The 21,094-nt window shown below is 40.9% G+C and overlaps 1 protein-coding gene across 8 annotated transcripts in view; it reads left to right on the forward strand.

The window, feature by feature from the left end:
• Positions 1-10,325: 10,325 nt before the first annotated feature.
• Positions 10,326-21,094, forward strand: part of tjp1a (tight junction protein 1a) — a 45,847-nt gene continuing 35,078 nt past the window's right edge. For all 8 annotated transcript variants that reach the window (XM_079168505.1, XM_079168508.1, XM_079168509.1 and 5 more), the window contains exon 1: positions 10,326-10,708. In XM_079168505.1, coding sequence (XP_079024631.1) covers positions 10,685-10,708 — 24 coding nt within the window. In that variant the 5' untranslated portion in view covers positions 10,326-10,684. The remainder of the gene's footprint in view (positions 10,709-21,094) is intronic.

Here is a 21,094-nt window from a genome sequence, read left to right on the forward strand (position 1 = left end):
TTTGTCCCAGAAAAGCAAAGATCAAAGCAGTCTTAAATATGAATTGAAAAGCTCGAGATGTATGTTCATAGAGATAACATGTACTGTTTATTTTTTTAGAGCAAGTTTTATTTTTAACAGATCTAGTTTTTCCAATTGTTTTTTGAAGAAATTTGCATTTAATCTTCATAAGTGAAAATTCTGTTGTCTAAAGAAATCAGAAAGTACTAATTTAAAGGCAACTGCAGCACATAACTAACAGTTATTCTTAGATGTGCGTCGTCTAACTAATTATTCTTAGTTAAAACATTAAAATGAAAGAATTAAAATTGTTATTGCATACATTTATCTTTACTTTCCTAGCAGCTACTTGCTAGCTGCTGTGTGTACTCAGCTGCCGTAAACCAGCTTCTCACTATGGTTTTTAACATTGCTACGATACCTGCAATCATTTCTGAATATGCAAAGCTTCGTCAGCTTTGTCCAGTGTGGTTGACTTTGGCTCGGCTCAGCAGAGTAATATAAATGACAGCAGGACTACACTGCCTTGACTGCGTGGTATAACCATTACTAGTACAGTTAGTGCAGCGTTAAAGGTGTTTTTTCTTTAGTGTGTTCCCTGGTGTTGTTGTCCCAGCAGTGTTGCTTCCATATGCTGTTTGCTATACATGTCACATGGTTAGACCAGTGGCACTAGTTCCACTGAGGGGGCCCCAGGTGATACAAAAGCTGTAAGCAAACAGAGGCAGATAACATCTCTACACAACACTCTGTTCCCTGTTGGTGGTGTAGCAAAGGCAAATACAACATACCCACTCTGCATTTACATTTTTTTTTCTCTGTTATGTCAATCTTATTTATTTTTTTGCTGTTATTATGCAGTTAATATAAATAAAAAGACGAGGACGAGAGCGATGCAGATGACATATAACTGACATTACAGCTGAATCTGAACGCAGGATGTGCAAGTAGCACGGTTTGTCCCTCAGCCAACTGAGGACATCCTGTTTGCATTCATGTGTGATGCCACCATTATATGGTAATACCGGGAGTAAAACATGAGTCATTTAAACTTCTGTTTGCCTATTATTTTGCTTTGTACTCTTTGTGGATTCATGTGATACAACCTCTAGCTTTTCTGCTATTGTGTGGTCTGAACTCCATAGTAGCCTATTTTTATTCCAACACTTCTCTCTATAAGTGTAGATTTAAGTAGAGATGATAGGAATACCTCTGTTTAGTCCTTAAAGAAAATCTAAAAATTCTATGGGTTGAAAGTAAGTAGTTTAGAAATAGTTATTAGAGCTATAGTAGACCTTTGAATATAGATCAATAAGAACTTATTGCTGTTATACTGGTATCTGTATGTACAGATACCAATTAGTCGCAATCTCATTTTCCATTTTTTTTATGTCAAATATCAATGTCAGTATCGCCCTCAAAAGTCCAGTGTTCATCAGGCTATGATAGTTAGAATCACTTTGCATCGTCTTATCTTCTCCATGCTGTCAGTTGGTAATTGTAATGTCCAAGTGTAGGTCATGAGAGGGGGAAACCTTCTTATATACAGTCTACGGGGAAAACTCATTATAACTCATACCATTTTTAGGACTTCGATAAAGCTCTCTGTATTTCTTTATATTGACATTTGAAAAATAATCTAATTTGTATCATCTTTATGGCTGAAACTTTTTGGCTGAAACGTTTATACGATGGTTCCAGCTTCTCAATTGTAAGGGTCTGCTGCTATTCTTTTGTCGTATGTTAAAGTAAACTGCATTTCTCTGGGACTCATATCGTTAATCAGACAGTTTCAAAGAAGGAAACTGTAATTGTGAAAGTTTATTTTAGTTTTAGTTTTAGTACTTCCTGCCATTAATCTAAAAAAATTATCGTCAAATTAATCAGTGACAAAAATAATCGTGAGTTGCAGCCGTAACACTTTTGTACATATATTTCTCAACATACCTTTGTTACCCCCTTTGTGGCAGTTTACAGCAAGCAAATGTACTTTGTTTACAAATCACAACCAAGCCACCATGACCTCGGACTTTCCTGCCTCCTTGACATTTCCTCAATCAACCTTGTGTCCCCACCAGCTTTAGAATTAAACCTACACCATTGCATCTCTCTGCCCGGCATGCAGGAAAGGTCTGCATGTGCACATTCAGTGTCTGCTCACGTATGAGCTCACAGGAACTGTCTATAAACTGTAGAATAGGGCACTATAAATCCCTGCCCACCGCTCAGCTCAATCTGGACCCAGCTCAGGCCCCACAGTGCCCACACTGAGAGAGGTGGCTTAGACTGGCTTTTAGGTCCGCTCCCTTTCTGCTGAGTTCATCAGGCTGGTCCTTTGAGCAGGGAGCCAGCCCACAGCCTTGTGGCTCTTTCTTTCTTTTCAGGCGACAAATGTGCTAAAACAGCACTCCGTAATCACTTGGCATTAGGGGCCGTTGTATTGGGCATTAGTGGTTAGAATTGACCAGTGGAACGTTATAAAAATGAGTCTGACAAGAGAACACCAAAGCTGATGAGTCTGAATCCTGGCACTGGACGGCTATAGGATTAGTCAGCTAACACACTGGCTGGGGCTTCTGCAGGGTCGGGTCCCATCGCATCTCATCACCACCAGGCTTGAAGCAGCCCCCGTGGCTGCCGTGTCTCCATCCGCCTCTCTGGCTGGCTGGCTGGCTCTGGTTCCCATCCTCCACCGCTTCTCCTTCCTCTGTTCTGCCAAAAAAACACAACATCACCCTCTCTTGTAGGGTTGTGTTTTCATGGGAAGAGCATATGATGTCATACACTCAGGACAGCCTGGGTTAAGTTGCAGTGGAGGGGCCTAATTCAGTGGAGCTCAGAGAGGTGTTCATGCAGTGAAACACATCTGACACATGCATTTATCTACATATTTTCAACACAATTTCAGCTGCATACACTTTGTCTATCTACTGGAACTCACACCGACTTGACGTGGTTTGATAAGGTGACTGAATACACAACCAGCTGTTCAGTTCTTATTGTCTTGGTCCACTGTATCACATTTAACACTGCAAAAATCCAATTGAATATAGAGAGAGCACAAGAGGTGTTTTCACTGACTGACCCTGTCTGATATTGTCTGCCAATAACAGTTGCCTGTAATACATTTACCTCATTATCGCTGACCCGTTGAAGCACATTCACTGCACAGCAACAAACTACTGCTCTTGCTTTTGGAGTTAATATAATGGCATTTTACAGAATAACAGTTGCTTTGGTCTGACACTTTTCAGCCTGAGCTGTTCAACCTCCCTGTTTCTGTGAGAGCAGCTTCATACTGTTGGTATTTAGCGGTAACAGGCAGTACCATGGAAAGAGTCACTGACGCGGGGGGGGGGGGGGGGGGGGGGACAGACAACTTTGTGATACAATATACTGTAGATTAGCTCATTCCCTCTTTCTGTTGTCTCTTCTACTCTCTGCTCCTCTCTTCTTCTTCTTCATTTCGTTCACCTTTCTTTCCTTTCCTTTTCCTCAGCTTGTGTTTCACTTTCCCCTTACTCTTTCTGCCCTTCTTTTATGTCCTCTTATCCACTTCTACATTTTGAATAACTTATTCTTCCCCCAAACTGGCACCTATTTTCTCCTCCCTGTCGCTCTCTACCTCCTGTAATCCCTTTACCCTTCATCTCTCTTCCTTTCCTCTGCTCTGTTCCTTTTTCCTCTTCCTCTGTTCTTTCCTTTCTTTTATCATCTCCTTTGCTCCTCTCATCACATCTCTGCATCGTTTTCACATCACCGTGCTGTGGAAGATGTAGACTGTGCTTATCTACTGTTATTTTGTTGCTATTGATTTTTAAATCTACACCTTTGGGGTTTTAGACCTGCATCTAATCTGTTTAATACTATACAGGTGTTTTATCTATTTTATTGAGGTTTGAGATTAGGCTATATTCAAAAACCCTGCAGTCTAAATGGGATCTCCAAGGCCTTTTTCAGTTATCTCAACCAGAATTCCACACTGTACGACAAAGAAAAACATTTATCACTTCATGAAAACTGATTGAGTCTGCTACTACGTTATACTCCTGTGATTACAAGGTCAACATCAGCACAAAATGCACTGAGACCTCTTGTTCCTTTTTGGATATAATGGAGGTTTGTTTTGTAATGCTGTTTGTCTTCATCATCAACGGAGAAGATTAATGTGTCACACACATTGTATAATACTAATAACATTAGTGTTGCATAATCTTTATCTGAAACTGTGCAGAGATACCTGGTTTAAACAGAGTGGATAGACATGCAAAAAAAGAGGCTTTGCGCCGTTTGTAAGATAGCCGTTTCTATTAGAGAGGGAAGTGAATCACTAGGTTTTATAATTGTATTAAGTTACTCTTTAGCTAAACAACGTGTAAAGAACAAGATATGACTTTTATTTTATTGTTTGGACAGTTGACTTTATGTAAAGGACAGTTAAAATTCTTCCTGCTTGTTTTCCTCACCCGCAAAAATGAGAGTGAGGACCCATCGTCGTTATTTCATCTCCAAACTTATGTGCTTGAGTTGTGCTGAAACAATAAGAAATCATCTCACTGTCCTCCTTAACGACTTAACTTTATACCTATTTATGTCCACAACTATGGATTACATAAATTATTCATGGTGATTTAAATGATATGCTTCAAGGTTTCATCAGTGAACGTGTATCGATTGTGTTTCTGCACTGTCATTATTCATGTAGCCTAAGGTGTACTGTTGGGTATAGTACGTGCTGCCAGACAGTTTAACTGCTGCTTTCATTACACCCTGTCTTAACCTGTCTGAGGTGCAACATAAACCTGTGGGAAGTAACAGTGCAGTTTAATTGCCGTGTGTTTCTATGTGGCTGGCTAATATGTGACTGATAATGTGTCTTTGACATCGGTGTCAGTGTTTTGTTGTTTTAGTTGTTATGCCTTCGCACCGGTGAAAGCTTTGGCCCGAAAGCATTCTTTTTTGGGGGGTTATCCATCCATACATACGTACGTAAGTCCATCCTGACACACAGGATATCTCAGGACCACCTTGAGGGGATTTCTTTAAATTTGGCACAAACGTCCACCTGGACTCCAGGATGAACTGATTAGACTTGGTGGTCAAAGGTCACTGTGACCTCACAAAAGATATTTTTGGCCATAATTATAGAATTAAAATGGTAATTATGACAATTTCACACAAATGTCTAATAGGATAAAATGATGAAGTGATGACATTTTGGACAGACATGGATGTAAACTGCAACATGATTGGTTGGCATACCACCGCGAGGCAGTAATTCTAGCTCTTAGTGGTTTAAATTCATGTCTGCTTCACTTATCCTCACTGTTTTTCCCACATTGCTGAACTGCTTACAGGTGAAGTAAGGCAACTTAGCAGGTTAAAAAAAATCCTAAAGCATATTTGCTAAATATTTCCATGCACCTGCCTGTCACTTAATGGCACCTTGGTGTAATTGGATGATACAAATCACATATAGGTGCAGCCTGGGTGCAAGTTATTTAACACATCCCTGCAACAACAACAGATTCTCCCCTTTTCCTTACAGATAAAAATCCCTTATTTCTTTATTCCATAGCACGTTTTTTCCAATGATAATTGTTGTTTGTGTGTTTTTTGTTCAGTCTAAAAAGTATCATGTTTTACGTGAAAGTTTGGAGAACAGTCTGTACTGGCACAGCACTGACACACTGTAATACATTTATCTTTGTAAAAAAGTAGGAATGGGCAGTGCTATAAGGCTGCTTGAAGTTACATTTGAATTATGTGCTATGCTATCACAACAATGAAGGGAAAATATATAATTGTTTTTCATGAAGTATTTACTGGTAAAAGACACACACACACACACACACACACACACACACACACACACACACACACACACACACACTAGATTAAACTAAGTGCCTTGTGGATTGTCCTTTGGGATTTGCGATATTTTTAATTTACAGTCTTATTCTGCAGCAAACAATGGGGTCGTCACGTGAATGGAAGGAATGACGTAAGGGCTAGTTTCTCCTCTCCAGGTTTAGACAGTAAACTGTTAATGGGGGCAGGTCTCACACTACACAAAAAAAAAGATTCAATATTCAGTGCTCAGGCTGGTTCAATAGAGGAAATTACTAACTGCATTTTCTTTAATAAGAAATAATCACAGAAGGAGGAAAGGGGTGAATTTGAAGTAGACCTGCTATGGTGCTCTCTGTAACTCCCTGTGGGCCATTCCAAGCTACTTGAGATACCGCTGAGAAGCAGAGTGGAGTCAAACAGGTTCACTGCAGTCTCTATTCTCTGGCTAAAAAGGGCTCAGCAATCCTTGTCTGTTGAGGAGAGAACGAACAAGAGAGAGGCAGAGAGAGAGGAAAATGAGAGATTTGTTTGGTTGGTTGATCGCAGACTGCCTCTTGGAGTAAATGTCTTCAGAAGATTAAAAGTAGCCTAGTTCACTATCAGTGACTGTAAACCCTCTATGGTAAAATTAGTACTCCAAAAGCTCTTTTCTTCATCAAGAAAATTCAGTGGAGTTAAGTGAGCTCCAAATAACAGCGCTTACACACATTTCTGTGGCTACTGAATTATGGAAGAACAAAGCTGACATTTTTATATGTTCATGAAACATTTTGCAAAGCACTTCTTGCAGTGCTCCCCACTGCTGTATAGTTTGACATCCTTGAAGTTAATTGCAAGAGAAAAAATGGAGTAAGGCGAGACCTTAGACTCAGAGAATCGCCGATTTGGTAATAGCTATCCTGAAATATCTCCACAACTGTTTGATGGGTTGCATCGTTCATCGTACTGTAAGCACACCAGTTGACAGCAGCACTGTGCAGAGACTTAAGCCTTGTTTTCTAAACCTCTATTTGAATCCATCAATATGTTGACCGTGCAGTGGTCGTCGCTTCACAAAGAGGCTGCTCAACAGCTCACCTGCATAGTGCGGCCGTAAACTGATGTGCTTGCTGTACGATGTAAAAGGGTGAGAGTGACGACTCGCCTGTGCTGTGACTGGATATCGAAGAGAAGGACTTTAGAGGAAGATCAGGTTTCTGATAGGATGGAGACCTGAGTTATGATTATAAAGATCTGAGAGTGTGTTTATACAGCTGATATTTAAATTGATATGGGCAAAGTAAGATGCATGTTCAAGGCTTTGGACGGTATGGTATTGTTGGAATGTTATTTAGCCTCTCTATTTAGTGTTTATTGTGTATTTAATCATATTTATTGTTGTTTAAAATATATGGTTTTATTTTATGGGTATTGATTTACTGCTGTAATCAGGATATCACGGAAGGAAAATATTTCTCTGATTTTATAGTTGAATAATTTGAACCTTGAACCATGTCTGGAGCTTATTACATCCAGAAACCAGATTTGTGTTTATTGTTTAAGTCTGCACAAAAGCCTCAACAATATTGACCTGGAAGGTAGGGGGGTGAATTTGAGAGATGCCTGCTAATCCTGTCATATGACACTAATCTGGTCAGAAACAGTTGGCCTCTTAAGCAGAGGTGGGACATTTGTATACTGATCATTAGCGGGTTAAACCACAACCCTTTGTGACCTTTACTGAACAGATTACTTTTCTGTAAATGAAAGTTTCTCAAAATCTCAAAAAACACTCAATGTATTGTATGTTAACCAAAATATATTGATCCTGGTAAAAAGTATTGTTTGACTAGACAAAGCCTGATCTCACCCCTTCTTCTGAGCCATAGAGCTGAAGCACTAGTTTAGTTTAGTTTATTTGTAAATTGAGGTAATCTCATGGACTCTGTTCTGCTGCTTGATTCTTTAGGGCACCATATTTGTTGCTGAAAATGAGTATTTACTCATTTTGTTGACAGATTTATGTCTTGAGTAAGAGCAAATGGTTTTGATCTTTTCATGGGACAAGACAAAAAAAAAACAAATAACACCGGCCTTATCATTTAAACTGGTTATTTCACTACAAAGATCTACACAATAAGTGATAATTGTTTACCAATGCTTGCCTACTTAACAAATATAATACTTCCAGATGAATGGCTTCTCAATGTAGCCATAGTTTACCTGGTCTACCAAATGTGACATGGATTGATTGAGAACTTCATGTCACCAGAAGGTTTTTATTAGTATGTCGAAACAAAGAGGCTTTGTTGGACCTGCAGGGCAGCCCTGAGTCAACAGGGCAAAAGAGGGATCACACAGCGTCTCACACACACCTAATTCAGGACAGATGCAAATAGGAAAACATCATCTGCCTCAGAACTTTCCCCAAATCAAAACCAATGGTTCACATCAAACGTCTCACATTCTTCTTTATTCGTCATTATGTAATTTTGTGTTTGCTTACGTAAACGCCTCTATTGCGCATCAACAGCCAGCTTTGCATTTTTCGGGTGTGCCCATTACGCTGTTTCACTCGACATTAGCCTTTTTCGCTGGAGGAGAAGATGGGTTGAGTGAACCTTGTGATGCTCTCCAACCAAATGTAGGCCTGCATGTTCGCCTTTGTTTTCCATGTGCCTGCTCTTCCATGAGCGCACCTGAGCTTTGAAGCTGCCCGCTTCCCGAAAGAGCTGTGTCTCTCACTCTGTGCTTGTGTGTGTGTGTGTGTGTGAGAGAGAGAGAGAGAGAGAGAGAGAGAGAGAGAGAGAGAGAGAGAGCAGGGATGCAAGCATAGAGGACAAAGATAGCTTTGATCACATTGGAGTGTCACTAATGTCTTGCTCCTCACTGCTAGAACATCTGAGGTACCACCACAGGTGTGGACGAGAGCGAAAAACAGGCAGCAGAGGAAAAGCTTCTGTTTATTCTTTTTCAGATGTGATTAGCTCAATTTTGGTTATTGTTTACTATTAGCTAAAACCCGAAAGGATGATGTTAAAAATCCTACTGTCCGCACTGATCGATCCTGACAGGCGTTTGAGGAGCTTCAGTAGGAGCGAGCGACTTGCATCAATACTAGTATGTATCATCCTTGGGGCATGCTAAATATTGTTGTCTGTTTTGGAAAAGCATGTTTTTTTTCTCAAAGTGTTGGTGAATCCTTGTGGTGAAAACTGTATGTCCAAGTCTTCTCTAGACATACTTTAGAAACCAGTATGTGTTTCCCTGGCTGAAGTAGGCAGGTTTTAGAGTGGTTCATCTGTCTTGATGCTCTTTTTTTCCGGCGTGACCTGGCCTTTCTGGAGGTCATGCTCTTCAACCCTCAAGACCTGTCTGCTACTCCGGGCTGCCGGTATTTTAGCCTTGTAGGATTATGTCTGCTGGGAATCAACCCCCTACACTGCCGAAAAGCCCTCCTCCACAGTCGAGCGCGAAAGACATAGAGGAAGTCATTATTGGAGGAGCTAGATTTAGGGAATGTGATTGCTCAGTTTGTTTGGAAAAGATAGGGTGTGTCTCTGGGTTTGTATGCTCGCAATCACATGTACTGTAACCACAAACACTGAAAACTTTATTACTGTAAAGTCGCGATTTTGGGTTTCTCCCATGACCTGTAATGTTGCATATATTGTTTGCTGAAAACAGAGGTAAACTGTGAAACAATACAAGCTGAGATTGTTGCATCCTGTGGGTGGGGTCAGGTTTAGGAAGTCATGGGAATTTAACTGAATAGCTTTTGTGGTTTTATGTGAGGTGACGATCAGCCACAAACACTGCCAATGGCTCTGTGCTGAGAAATATTTTCAAATAAGGAATCTCTGTTTACTTTATTGATTCATTATGTTATCTACAAAACAACCCTTATAATCACCAAGAAGGGAAATAGTTTAGGTCACTTCTTGTGCAACCAACTTTTAAAAATATTCTACACACATAGTCGGCTGTTTTGTTATGAAGACAGGTTTTAGATTTGCGTTGAATTTTACCATTACAACACTGTGTTTTTTCCCCTCAAAATAGAGAGTTTAAAGGCTACTATAGTAGTACTTGTGTAACATTCCAACAAACATTAGCCATCATCGTACAGTGAAAGTGAGCATTCAGCATCAGCAGGGACAGCGGCGTCGCTTCTCCTTATTGTATCCCGGACTGTTTATTCCGTGGGATAACAGGGGCGGGTATTTGAATAGCCCCGATACAAAATATATAATTAACCTAAAGTAAACACAATTATGAGTAATAATATATACATGCTGGGTGCTTGAGAAAAAAAATAATCGTTATTAGGGGAGACCTTTCGGGATAAATGGACAGTGCCCCCGTTTTTCCAGAGTGTTGCACCCCTCTGTGCATGTAATGGTTCGCTCCGCCCAGACACGACACGGCCGTTGCTCACAGAGCCGAGAGCAGGGAGAGGTTCACTCTGAGAGTCCATTGCTGCTGCACACCGTCCGAGGGATGCCGACTCTTCACAACTTTTCATCCAGAGGTTAGCAACCAAACGTCAAAGCAAGGTGGTCTAATTTCTTTTTTTCTTCCAACTCGAGTTTCTCCCATGACTCGACACCTGACCGGACTAACGTTAACGTTTCAGATAAGATAATGGACATTGGACTTTCCACGGGGCTTTTCGTGACATGTTCCTCGTCGTCCTGGATAAAATAAAATAACAACGTAGCCCGGCGTGGCGGCAGCTGGGCGAAAAAATCAACTGGAAGGGAAATACCGCTCTCACCCTAAAGTGATTATCAAAACAAAAGACACCCACAACTTTTAACGTGACACTTTTGAAGCGGAATAAGAGTGTAACATGTCCTCCAAAGCTTCAAATAAGGTGGGTAACCTGGTCGGATAAAACTCCAGTGTTAGCTTAAGTGGTTTGTTCCAACATTATTCTGCTAGCTCACGTCACGTTAGCTAACGTGTGTGATAAACTGAAGAGCTAACACTGGCTAAAAAGTGCCCAACTGTGCTGAAGTTGGGGTATACAACTTTGTTGACTGTTGTTGTAGGGCTATAGCTTGATGGTAGAGGTGTGTGTGTGTGTGTGTGTGAGAGAGAGAGAGAGAGAGAGAGAGAGAGAGAGTGTGTGTTTGATCTAACGTTACACCTAGTAGCATAATTTGACCTACAACCTGCCATGCTGTTTCTACTGTACGTGACTAGGTTCTTAATAATCTGATTTAAACTCTCTGTTGCTGAGAGGTCCCCCTGCTGTGTTCACACCAGGCCTCAGATCAGCTACCTGTTGATATCTAAAGTCACAGTCTTAATAGTTTATTATTAAAAGTTGCAGGAAAAACTAACTGAGGCAGAACTTTCCCCTGTTGACATGCCAGAGATCCTAGAAAACAGTGTTTGCTTTATGAAAGTTTATTTTGAGGATATTTTTGTTTTAGGTTGTTGTTGTGTTCTATGAAAAACTTAATTAAAATGATAACAGTAAATTAACTCACACTAAATATACTTTATTATTTATTTATGACCTATTAACCATTTTTGACACCCTTTCAAATCCATTATTGACAACCTCTATCTTACCCTATCAGCTGTGTATACTGAGGTCTATTCATCAGTCCAAACAGCTGGATGAATATCTGTCAAGCCTAACATATTTTCTACCACCATTGAAGTATTCCTGCAGAAATATTTGAAAACTGTCATGTCAGGTGGTGAATGACAGCAGACCAGTCTTGAACATACAAACACAACTTTATGCTTTCATCATTAGGAGACATCTACCCCTACATGTACACACATGCACTGTGTGATTGCAATGTCTTTAACAAAATACATGAATCGCATAGAAAAGTAGAATAAATGAACTAATAGAGAAATAGGTCAATCCTCAAATTAGACGTACATATTTTTACAATGTATTCCATAGTTACTCTCCGTGTATTTTTTCACTTTGACAAGTGAGGAATGTGCAGTGTTTGTCTAACAGAGGTGGTGATATTCAGGTTTGGTCGGTTGCTCCAGTCAGACGAAACCAGCTCCGTCGTGTCAGCTGGTGACGTTACTGTACTGTATCTGATGGCCTTGGTCACACCTTGACATTAATGAAACCTACTACTACACTATGCTGGCAGTTGGTAACGAGCCAAGGTTTTCTTGTGCTCATCAGTAATTCCAGTGTTTCCTCTTCAGTTTCATAGTATTCTCAATTTCTATTACAGCCGGGTTGTTTGACATTTGAGCATTGTTTGCTTAAAATGAAAAGTGAAACCATAAGAACTGGATTAGAGTGATGTGAATGCATTCCTTGGGCCAACATGAGCAATGGTGATCAGAGCCTGAACAAAAAAAAAAGTTCTTGAGTTTAGTGTTGTTCAGGTGAAGAATGTATTGATTTGTCTCTTTCATATAGCTCAGCGTTTTCTAAGGATAGGAAAGCTATATGTCAGTTATAGCCAACTTTGCATACAAGAGTGTGTGTGTATATATTTTTTAAAGTGCTGTCATCTTTTCAGGCTAACCTGTTCCACTAGCCTAATTCATTCAAGGTATATTTTCATAAAGGGTTTCTTTCATCAACCTTTCTGAAAAGCAGAAACATGACGTGAGGATTTGTTTTCATAGTCCAAGCTAACTTGTTATTGTTAGAGCTGGGAAATATTGTCTGCCAGTGGAATCATAATACAAAAATATTCCAAGAAAATTGTCACAAAAGTACCACAATTAAAGCATTTAACAAAAATATCAATGCTTATTTTGTTAGCATTCAAGAACTACTGCACCAGTGAGGTTTTCATGGAGATTTTCTTATATAAACAAATATCTTGGTATCAAAAAAAGGTCCTCTAGCTTTCTTTCTTTATCTTTCCATCTTGTCCAAAGCTAAAGGCCTTGTGTCTCCTTTAACACACAAGACACAGTGACTTCCTTTCAGGGGTCGCTGCACTGATGAGCTAACTGCAGACAGTAGTCACATTAAGCATCCAGAGCTGCTCCTACTGCCTTACCCGAGACAGCCTTACCCGAGCTAAATTGTGTGCTAACAGGTTCCATCGTGCATTGTCAGGAATAATCTGTAAGACGAGTATGACTTGCCTTCTGCTGTGTTATTCTTTTGTTCATCACTCACTGACCAAATATTTACTCACACTGGATGAGTTGTGGTAAAAGGACATAACATCGGTATTAGTCACATCTCACGTAAAGCTACGGTTAATGATTAACTGTAATAAAATGTTTTTCAGGAATAGAGTATCATCTCGGTATGTTGACACAATGTCTCAGAGGTCAGTTTGGCTTTTTATTAAGCAACAGTGTGTCATTAGGTTAGTGTTGTTTTAGCATTCACTCAACGCTGACAACATTGGCAAAACCAGAAATATAGCACTCTGTCTAACGTAATCTGAGTGAAGTTGAAGCTGCTTTCAGTTTCATGTCATGACAGGCCGACACTGCAACATAACAGTTAATGTTAATTGCTGTTTAGAGGAGGATGTGTTCCAATGAAGATGGAAAAGGAAAGATCTTTCTGTTTGGTGCTGGACTTCCTGCTCTGGCACCAAGGAGGGAGGAAAAGACAGAGAAGACAGTCTGGCTGCTTGATTATGGCTCAAATCATAGTAATGATTATTATGGTCAATATTGAGATCACGATTATTTAACACAATTACTCACTTACTTTGGAAACACCATGCATTTAGAAAGAAAAGCAGCCTACATTTTACAATTAATTGCATCAATCTTGTGCACTTTGAAAGCAAAATTAAGAGGCTAGATCTATGAAGAACATTGTGCTCTTGGAAACCGTTGTGTGCTCTAGTAAATGATTTAATCATCAACAAATTGGTGGTATAAATATATCTCCGCAGGGAGAGATGGCACAGGGAGCACTAATCGTAACCATATCAAGCAGGACTAGTCGCGGTTACCATCGGTCAGAGTTATCACAAGGGGATCCTCCCACACCAAGCAGCCCCCCCGCTACGCACTAAAGGGTTGGGCTGGATTTATAACACGAGAAAAAATACGACGTAGAATACGGCCCAATAATCGTTTCATGCTGACTCTCTTGTTTTCATTGAAATTCTAATTTGATTAATTGCACAATACTGTGCTGGTAGGAAGACATTTGATGACACATCAGCATTGGAGTTTGGATTACATTTTATTTGTTCATTAATCATTTGAAGACAAAATAATCCAATTTACTTATTTACCAACAGTAAGGATAAACATGGCATCTTTTCAATTTAATAGTGTAATTTAAATCTAAATTTGATTCACCGCTTTATTTATTGTGATAATCTTTTATAGCTAGAATCTACTGTAGTGGAGAAGAGCCTCACTACAGTAGATTCTAGCCTTATTCGTCTTTGCGTTTGGCCTTCAGCCATTCCTGTTTACTTTTGTGAATGCTACACAAAAAATAAACCGAATCAGGAGCATCAGCAGTCCCTCTAGCGTTTAGACTGTTTGAGTGGACCGACTGAAACAAGGGGAACATGCATTTGGATGAAGGATGTTGTATTAATTAGAGTTGCACAGTGGGCCAAGAGCAGCCTCTCATTTGCTTTGATGACTACACACTCCCATTTACATCAATGAAGGAGCGGCATGTAATTAGAGGACCGGGGGACAGGGGGGGGGGTGTAAGAGACTTGGTGGTGTTTTTGTTCTGTGTCCTAGGCTCCCCGTCTTTATCGGAGAGTTGGGGCTGATGTGGCTCGTGGTGAACAGAGGATGGAACAGCTAGTGTCTGAGACCACCATCCGATCATAGTTTCTATAACCTGTAAGTCTTATAAACTCTTCTTCCATGAGGTCCTTGTGGGCAGTGGGCGGTATGAGAAGGGTTATTGATATTAAATGTCAGGGAATCTGGGTTGAAAACTTCCCTGGGAACACTCTTGGGCACAATGCAGGTGAATTTGAGAACAGCACCTGGTAAAGAGTGCCCGGTGAAGTCAGGGTCACTGTAGACAGCATCTACTGCCCAACAGTATGAAGAGGGCTGTGCAGCCTCACATTGCACCACATGCTCCACACTAACAGGCCATTCTTTGATATATTGATGATTTAAGCCGTTGATTCAAATTACTCGCATTAAGGAACGCAGGTGCAGGCTGTCTGTGAGTAATAGATGAGATGGCTGCCAGTCGATAATATCATCAACCAGGGATCTGTTGCTTCAGCTCGGCTTCAGTTTGGCTAATTTTTAGGCGGCTGTCGCACACAATTATGTCATTTACTTTGTCAAAAACAAATGTTAAGGTCCACAGACCACGAGAAGCTTTAACTCTCACAACACATGCAGAGTGAGCTTCATATACAGTACCATTATGTCCAGATGCTCAAATTCATCGTCGACCGATTCTTGAAAACGAGAAAGCAGTGGACTGTTGTGATGATAATGAGCTACTTGTTACTGAGGTATCGCCTTCTGTTAGAGTCTGGATGCAAACATTGAGAGAAAGCAGCCGTTTGTGCTGTTTCAATGCCAGGAGACTGGAGTGCAGCAGTTATCAAGGACATCTGACCTGCTTGTCCTTTCATCCCTGGAGAGAAATCCAGGGCAGATACACACCACAGGGAGGAAAAAGAAAGAAAGAAGGAAAGCAGAAAATGTCTTCTGAAGGAGGAGGGATGTGAGGAGGGGTTATTGGAGGGGTGAGAAGGAGTGGGAGGGAGAGATGCACCGGCTATAATCTGAATCACATGGCAGATCTTAAAAAGACTGCCTCTCTCTCCTATAATCATGGCGTTATGGCGCTTGGGATTTTTCCTGTTTAAAAAGCATATTATAAAGCACATTAATATCTATTTCATTCAAATGAAACAGGGTGGAGTACATTTCCTTGCCAGCTGGAAATCAAGACTTTTGTGGTAAAGACTAGCAGTAGTCTTGCAAAACAATCCACAAATATTATTTGTCTCATTGTGGTTTGGCATTGCATATTTTAAGAGAGGGGGGGGGGGGGGGGGCTTATTCAAAGCAGGCTGTGCAATAGATGATTGACAGTTTATCTGCTTCTCTGAGGCATCAACATGAACCCTTCTTCCACTTTATAGGATGAGCGCACCACTTGCTTGGCTGTCATTGGTCTCTGGCTGTGATATTTTCTGGAATAACATGGGTGTAGTTCTGAATTGTTAGAATGTGCCTTCATCTTTTCACCCAAATCTTGACTTGAATCTATCAGTGAAAGCTGAGCTTCCCTGGTATAGTGTGGCTGAGTGCGGCTAGTCCAGGAGGATGTTTCAGTATGACCGAAAACACATGGGAACGCCCAGGAAGTCCATAACACGCTTTTCTGGTGTGAGTGGCTTGATTCTGATATTGACCTGAAGTCTAAATATGATCTCACGGATCTCACTCAGGAAGACCAGCCTGGCATTAGCCCTGCATTATAATATATTTGCTTGAGGATTCAAATGGGCTGCTGGAATAAAATGATCCACCACCTTTTGCTCAGCTGCTGATGTTGTTGATTGAGATGAGTGGATGGAAATGTCTTGGGTCAGTCCGTTTCCTTATCCAACAGCCAGCCTATCAAAGCTAGAACACTCAGAGCCAGCCCTGCATCCTTTCTGAAAAGGCAGGTTTCTGCAGGGATTTATCATTCCCACTGCAGGCATAGGGGATTTGACACAGGGTGTTTTGTGTGTGTGTGTGTGTGTGTGTGAGAGAGGAGAGAGAGAGAGAGAGAGAGAGAGAGAGAGAGAGAGAGAGAGAGAGAGAGAGAGAGAGAGAGAGAGAGAGAGAGAGAGAGAGAGAGAGAGAGAGAGAGAGAGAGAGAGAGAGAGAGAGAGAGAGAGAGAGAGAGAGAGAGAGGAGGACAGAGTGCATGTGGCAGCCGTGGCTCAGCTGGTTAGGGAAGAGAGAATGAGGCTGGAACAGATTCATCCCAAGGCTTGTTGCCCTACATGCCTACACACACACACACACTACTGTGTGTTCGTTTGCTTATCTTCTGCAGTGTTGGTGGAAACAGTACTGACTTTTTTTTGTCTGGGAAACAGTCATCACCCTGTGGGAGATATTGTCCGTTGCTTGAGATGATATAAGGCGTAATAATCACTCTCAGTATCTGTGTAGCTTTCCTGATCAGACTTCTGTAATTTTCTTTTCTTAGAGACCTTTTTTTATAATTATATTCATACACTATCATCTTTTCTGAGAATTGTTTTTCCTGCTTAATGTACATATTGTCCATATGCACATCTTGAAATCTGTCCACTTCCCACCTTTTAGGTGTTTTCAATAAACAACTCTGTGTTCATTTAGAAAAATGAAAAAAGTGGGCATGGGACTGAGAGATTTGACTTAAGTTAGTGACCCTAAATGAGACGAGTATCACACCCTGCGGTCCTTCCGCCTCACTCCACGCCACTGGGAGAGTATTTCTCCAGGAGGAGCGCGGGCACCAGCTATGCAGACTGACCGTCCCAGTTGTAGCCAGTGTGAAACTCACACCTCTGTAGCCACCAGCTCACTGTTCTTCTCCTCTTCTGTAGCCAGTGTAACGTTAACGTGAAAATGTGGTGGAAATAGCAAGCTAGCTAACGTTGGCTAGCTAGTTATCCTCTGATTCAAGGACGACCCTGCTCTACCACTGAGCCACAGTTGCCCTTCACACTCTTGTCACAGGATAGGAAAGCACATTGCTATCGTCAGATAATCATTGGCTGTGAGTCACCAGATTTTGTAATGTACTAGTTCATTTCCAGAACACAGAAAGGAGAGGACAGGCTTGTGCTGGGCTGGGATTGTAATGCTGCATAGTTGCCACTGAGACTAAAAATGATGGATGATGTGGGGGGTCTGATTACAGGGCGTTAACATTTTTATTTTTCATGATGTAGAATAGTCCCAAATTTATGACTCAATGCCAGATATGCAAAATTAAGAGTGCAGATACTCTTTTTCCTTATCATAAATCTGCTTTACTGCACCGTGCCTCAATATCGGATTGAACGTGTGCTCAACTACCCTTTGTATCATGAAACATACATACCAGACCTAATCTTTTTTTGTATTTTATTATAGGCTAAAAGTGTTCTCTAATGGAAAAAGTAAATGCAGTTCGTTCAGAGCAGTTTCCCACAGTGGGTGCCGCAGCACCTTGGGGTGCCTTGAGAACAGGTCAAGGGTGCAGAATATTTATCATATCATTCTTCATTTATTGTGGGTTTTTAACAGCGTTTCAACGCATCAAAAAATGTCAAAAGACAAGTTCAAGTTTTTCACCAAAACTACATTTTTCGAGATCGCATGTGAACACGTCATGATACGTTATAATTGACCTTCGCCCAATACTCATCTTCACTAAACAGAGCCTGAACGCATCGTAATGTAACTGAGCGCTACTGCGTTGGTTAGCCGTTAGCGATGCTGCCGCCGTCCTGTCAATTTAAACCTTCTTATATACGGTCTAGGATTTAAACACAGATCAGTTGTTTACAATGTAACTATCAGCGATTGGTGAAAAATTGGTAGAAAAGCATACGATAACTTTGCACTGCACAGTTGTAGTCATAAACAACAACGACTCGGTTTGTTCCCCTCATTCTTCTGGCCTTCAGTTGCCAACATTCTGAAAGTAGCGTAATGATTTTCAGTCATTGTATGTACGCTGCTGAATAACAAGGCTTCATTACAGACTTTTCTGTGCACATTGTAATTAGTTCATTAGGTATATTTGAGGGTGTGTGCTTCCTCTCTAATAGGGGTGCTGAGGAGTTCTTTTTTTAGATGCCATTAGAAGTCATTTGTGTATTATTTCTCAGTGCTCGTGCATCTGTTGAAGAATGCATGCCCCCCCCCCCCCCCCCTTATCTCTCATCTCTTGGGGGAATGGTAATTATGTTGCCAGTTAAGTGCTGGGAAAATGGCCGCTCCAACAGTAACTCATTAATTCACCATAGATTCTGCCCCACAACATGCCTATTGTAGCAAAGTCCTCAGAAGGCTTGGGAATGCCATTGAGTGGGTTTGGCCCCTTGTTTTATGGCACCATGCGATTGTGCGGACGATGAGTTGAGCTTCGGAGTTGCACAGTTTTGAAAGATGTTGTGCAACTTTAATGTTTTTATTTCTGTGTCAAATATTCCAGCTGTCTGCTCCAAGTTTCTGCTCTGAATACAATTATCATGTGTTGTCATTGCAGTTCGACCCCTTTCTGAATCTCCCTCTGATTAACATGTGTGTGTAGTGACTGCTGGCCTGTGTGCTACAGTGAGTTTCACCACTGTAAAGCATCTTTTACAAACCTCAAGGATGCCAATGTTTTGGTTTTGCGATACTCACAACACAACAGGGACACTCCTATCACCCTTTGAACCCAGAGCTTCTTGTCTTATGTCCTTTAACAACTTGTTATGCTCACTTGGTGTAGCAATGAAAGTTAGCATTTCCATGAGAAGTTCCATGCTGATACTAGCCATAACTGAGATTTTGATGTCAATTGATTGTCAAGATTTGTAGCCAACCGTGGGTGTTCCAGCATGAGAATGGACGGGTGTGGATGTATCGTTCTGTTTTTGATTTAATCTAATGGTGAAATGTAAGCGTGTTGGGACAACATGGCCTAAATATGATCAATAGGTGTTGTACAACACTGTGGGTTAATGGACCATTCTGGTGAGATGTCAATAGCTGTTGTATCTAATCAGTTTAGTTTTATGTGATTTAATTACAGTTAATTTAGGCCAGTAAGGGATTCATAGGGTTGGTAATTTGTTAAATTCTGTTAATTGACAGTCACTTGCACTGCGGTAATTTCTCTGAAACTTTATCGGCCACATGACGGTAATCACTGTAACGATCAGCCAGACCATGAATCCTCACCTTCACTGATGCATCACTGCTGCTTGTTTATTTTCGGTTCTCCGATATTAAATCGTCACATTATATTATCATATTTATTTCCGCTGTTGTGTTGTTCTCTGGCCTTGCTTTCATTCCCAGTGAGACAAAAGAAGGGAGAAGGTTTCAAAGTAAAACAGATTGAGGCAAAAACATCCAGAGTCTGAGGCGAGGACAAAGTGAGGGAAACCGTTAGGAATGAGAGCGCTGCAGAGTGAGAAAGCTGGGCCATGTCTCCTTATCTGCACATTCCTGTAGAGTGTATGTGTGTGATGGGAGGGGTTAGGGTGGGAATACTGATAGTTGTGTGAGAGTTGATTGGCTGAATCCAAAGGTTCCAGTGCTGGACCTGGTTATCTTTCTCAAGTCTTTGGCTTACAGTTTGTTTCCACAGACACAAAAACAAAGGTGTGTGTGTGTGTGTGCGTGCCTATACAGATGCTTGTGTAAGTTTTGCACATGTCCAGAAACAGTCCAGCAGCAACAACAATGAAAAACAAAAGTGTGTGCTCCATATGCACTCCTCATCAGCCCACATGTACTGATATCAGTAAGTAAAACTGTGATAAGCCAATAAGTGTGTCTGTTGGATATATCGGTCAGGCTCATGATTATAATCAACCACATTTGATGTCTTTTAAGTAATTGAGTTTTATTATTATTATTATTATTATTATTATTATTATTATTATTATTATTATTATTATAAGGAGGAAAATAACCATAGTTGCACGAGCTGGTCACAGTACGTGGAGACATGTTCATGCGTTAGATTTATGTTATTGGGAGTCAGATCCAGCCTTGGACCCTTCACCATCTGCAGACCCCAAAGGAGGAAAAAAGAAAAGCTAAACATCTTCCAGCTCTTAAATAAACTCCTCGCTCTGGTGAGGGTGGGCCCGCAAATCCAGAGAGTGAGAAGCGTTGCTCAAGAGGCTATTTGAAACTTTGAAGTTTGTGAGAAATCCAAAAGCTTGAACTAAACCAACGGGAAGGATATTGGAAAAAGTTGAAAGTCCGAATCCCACCAGAAGTCCCCACTCTGTGACCTCAACACTTCCTGTCTCTCTAGGCAGAGGACGGTTGGTGCTGTTGAGCTCGGATGACTTTGCTGCTGGCTAAGCTGCACATGAGATGCTAGCCTAGCCTAGCTGTGTGTCTGGGTCAGCGGGTAGCAGAGAACAGCCCGCTGAACATCAGCTCTGCGGAGCTGCTCTGGGGTCAGTGGAAATAATCAGAGCCTGCACCTGGCCCAGAGGCTCCAATGAAGCTTTCACTTTATTAAAGTGGAAATAAATTACCTGAAGGATCTACATTTCTGTGATCAAGCAAAGAAATATATGCAAATTTATATTACACGTTATATTAAAAGTGTATACAAATATAAATATATATATAC

This window comes from Pholis gunnellus (genome assembly GCF_910591455.1).
Source record: "Pholis gunnellus genome assembly, chromosome: 1".
NCBI classification, from domain to species: Eukaryota; Metazoa; Chordata; class Actinopteri; order Perciformes; family Pholidae; genus Pholis; species Pholis gunnellus.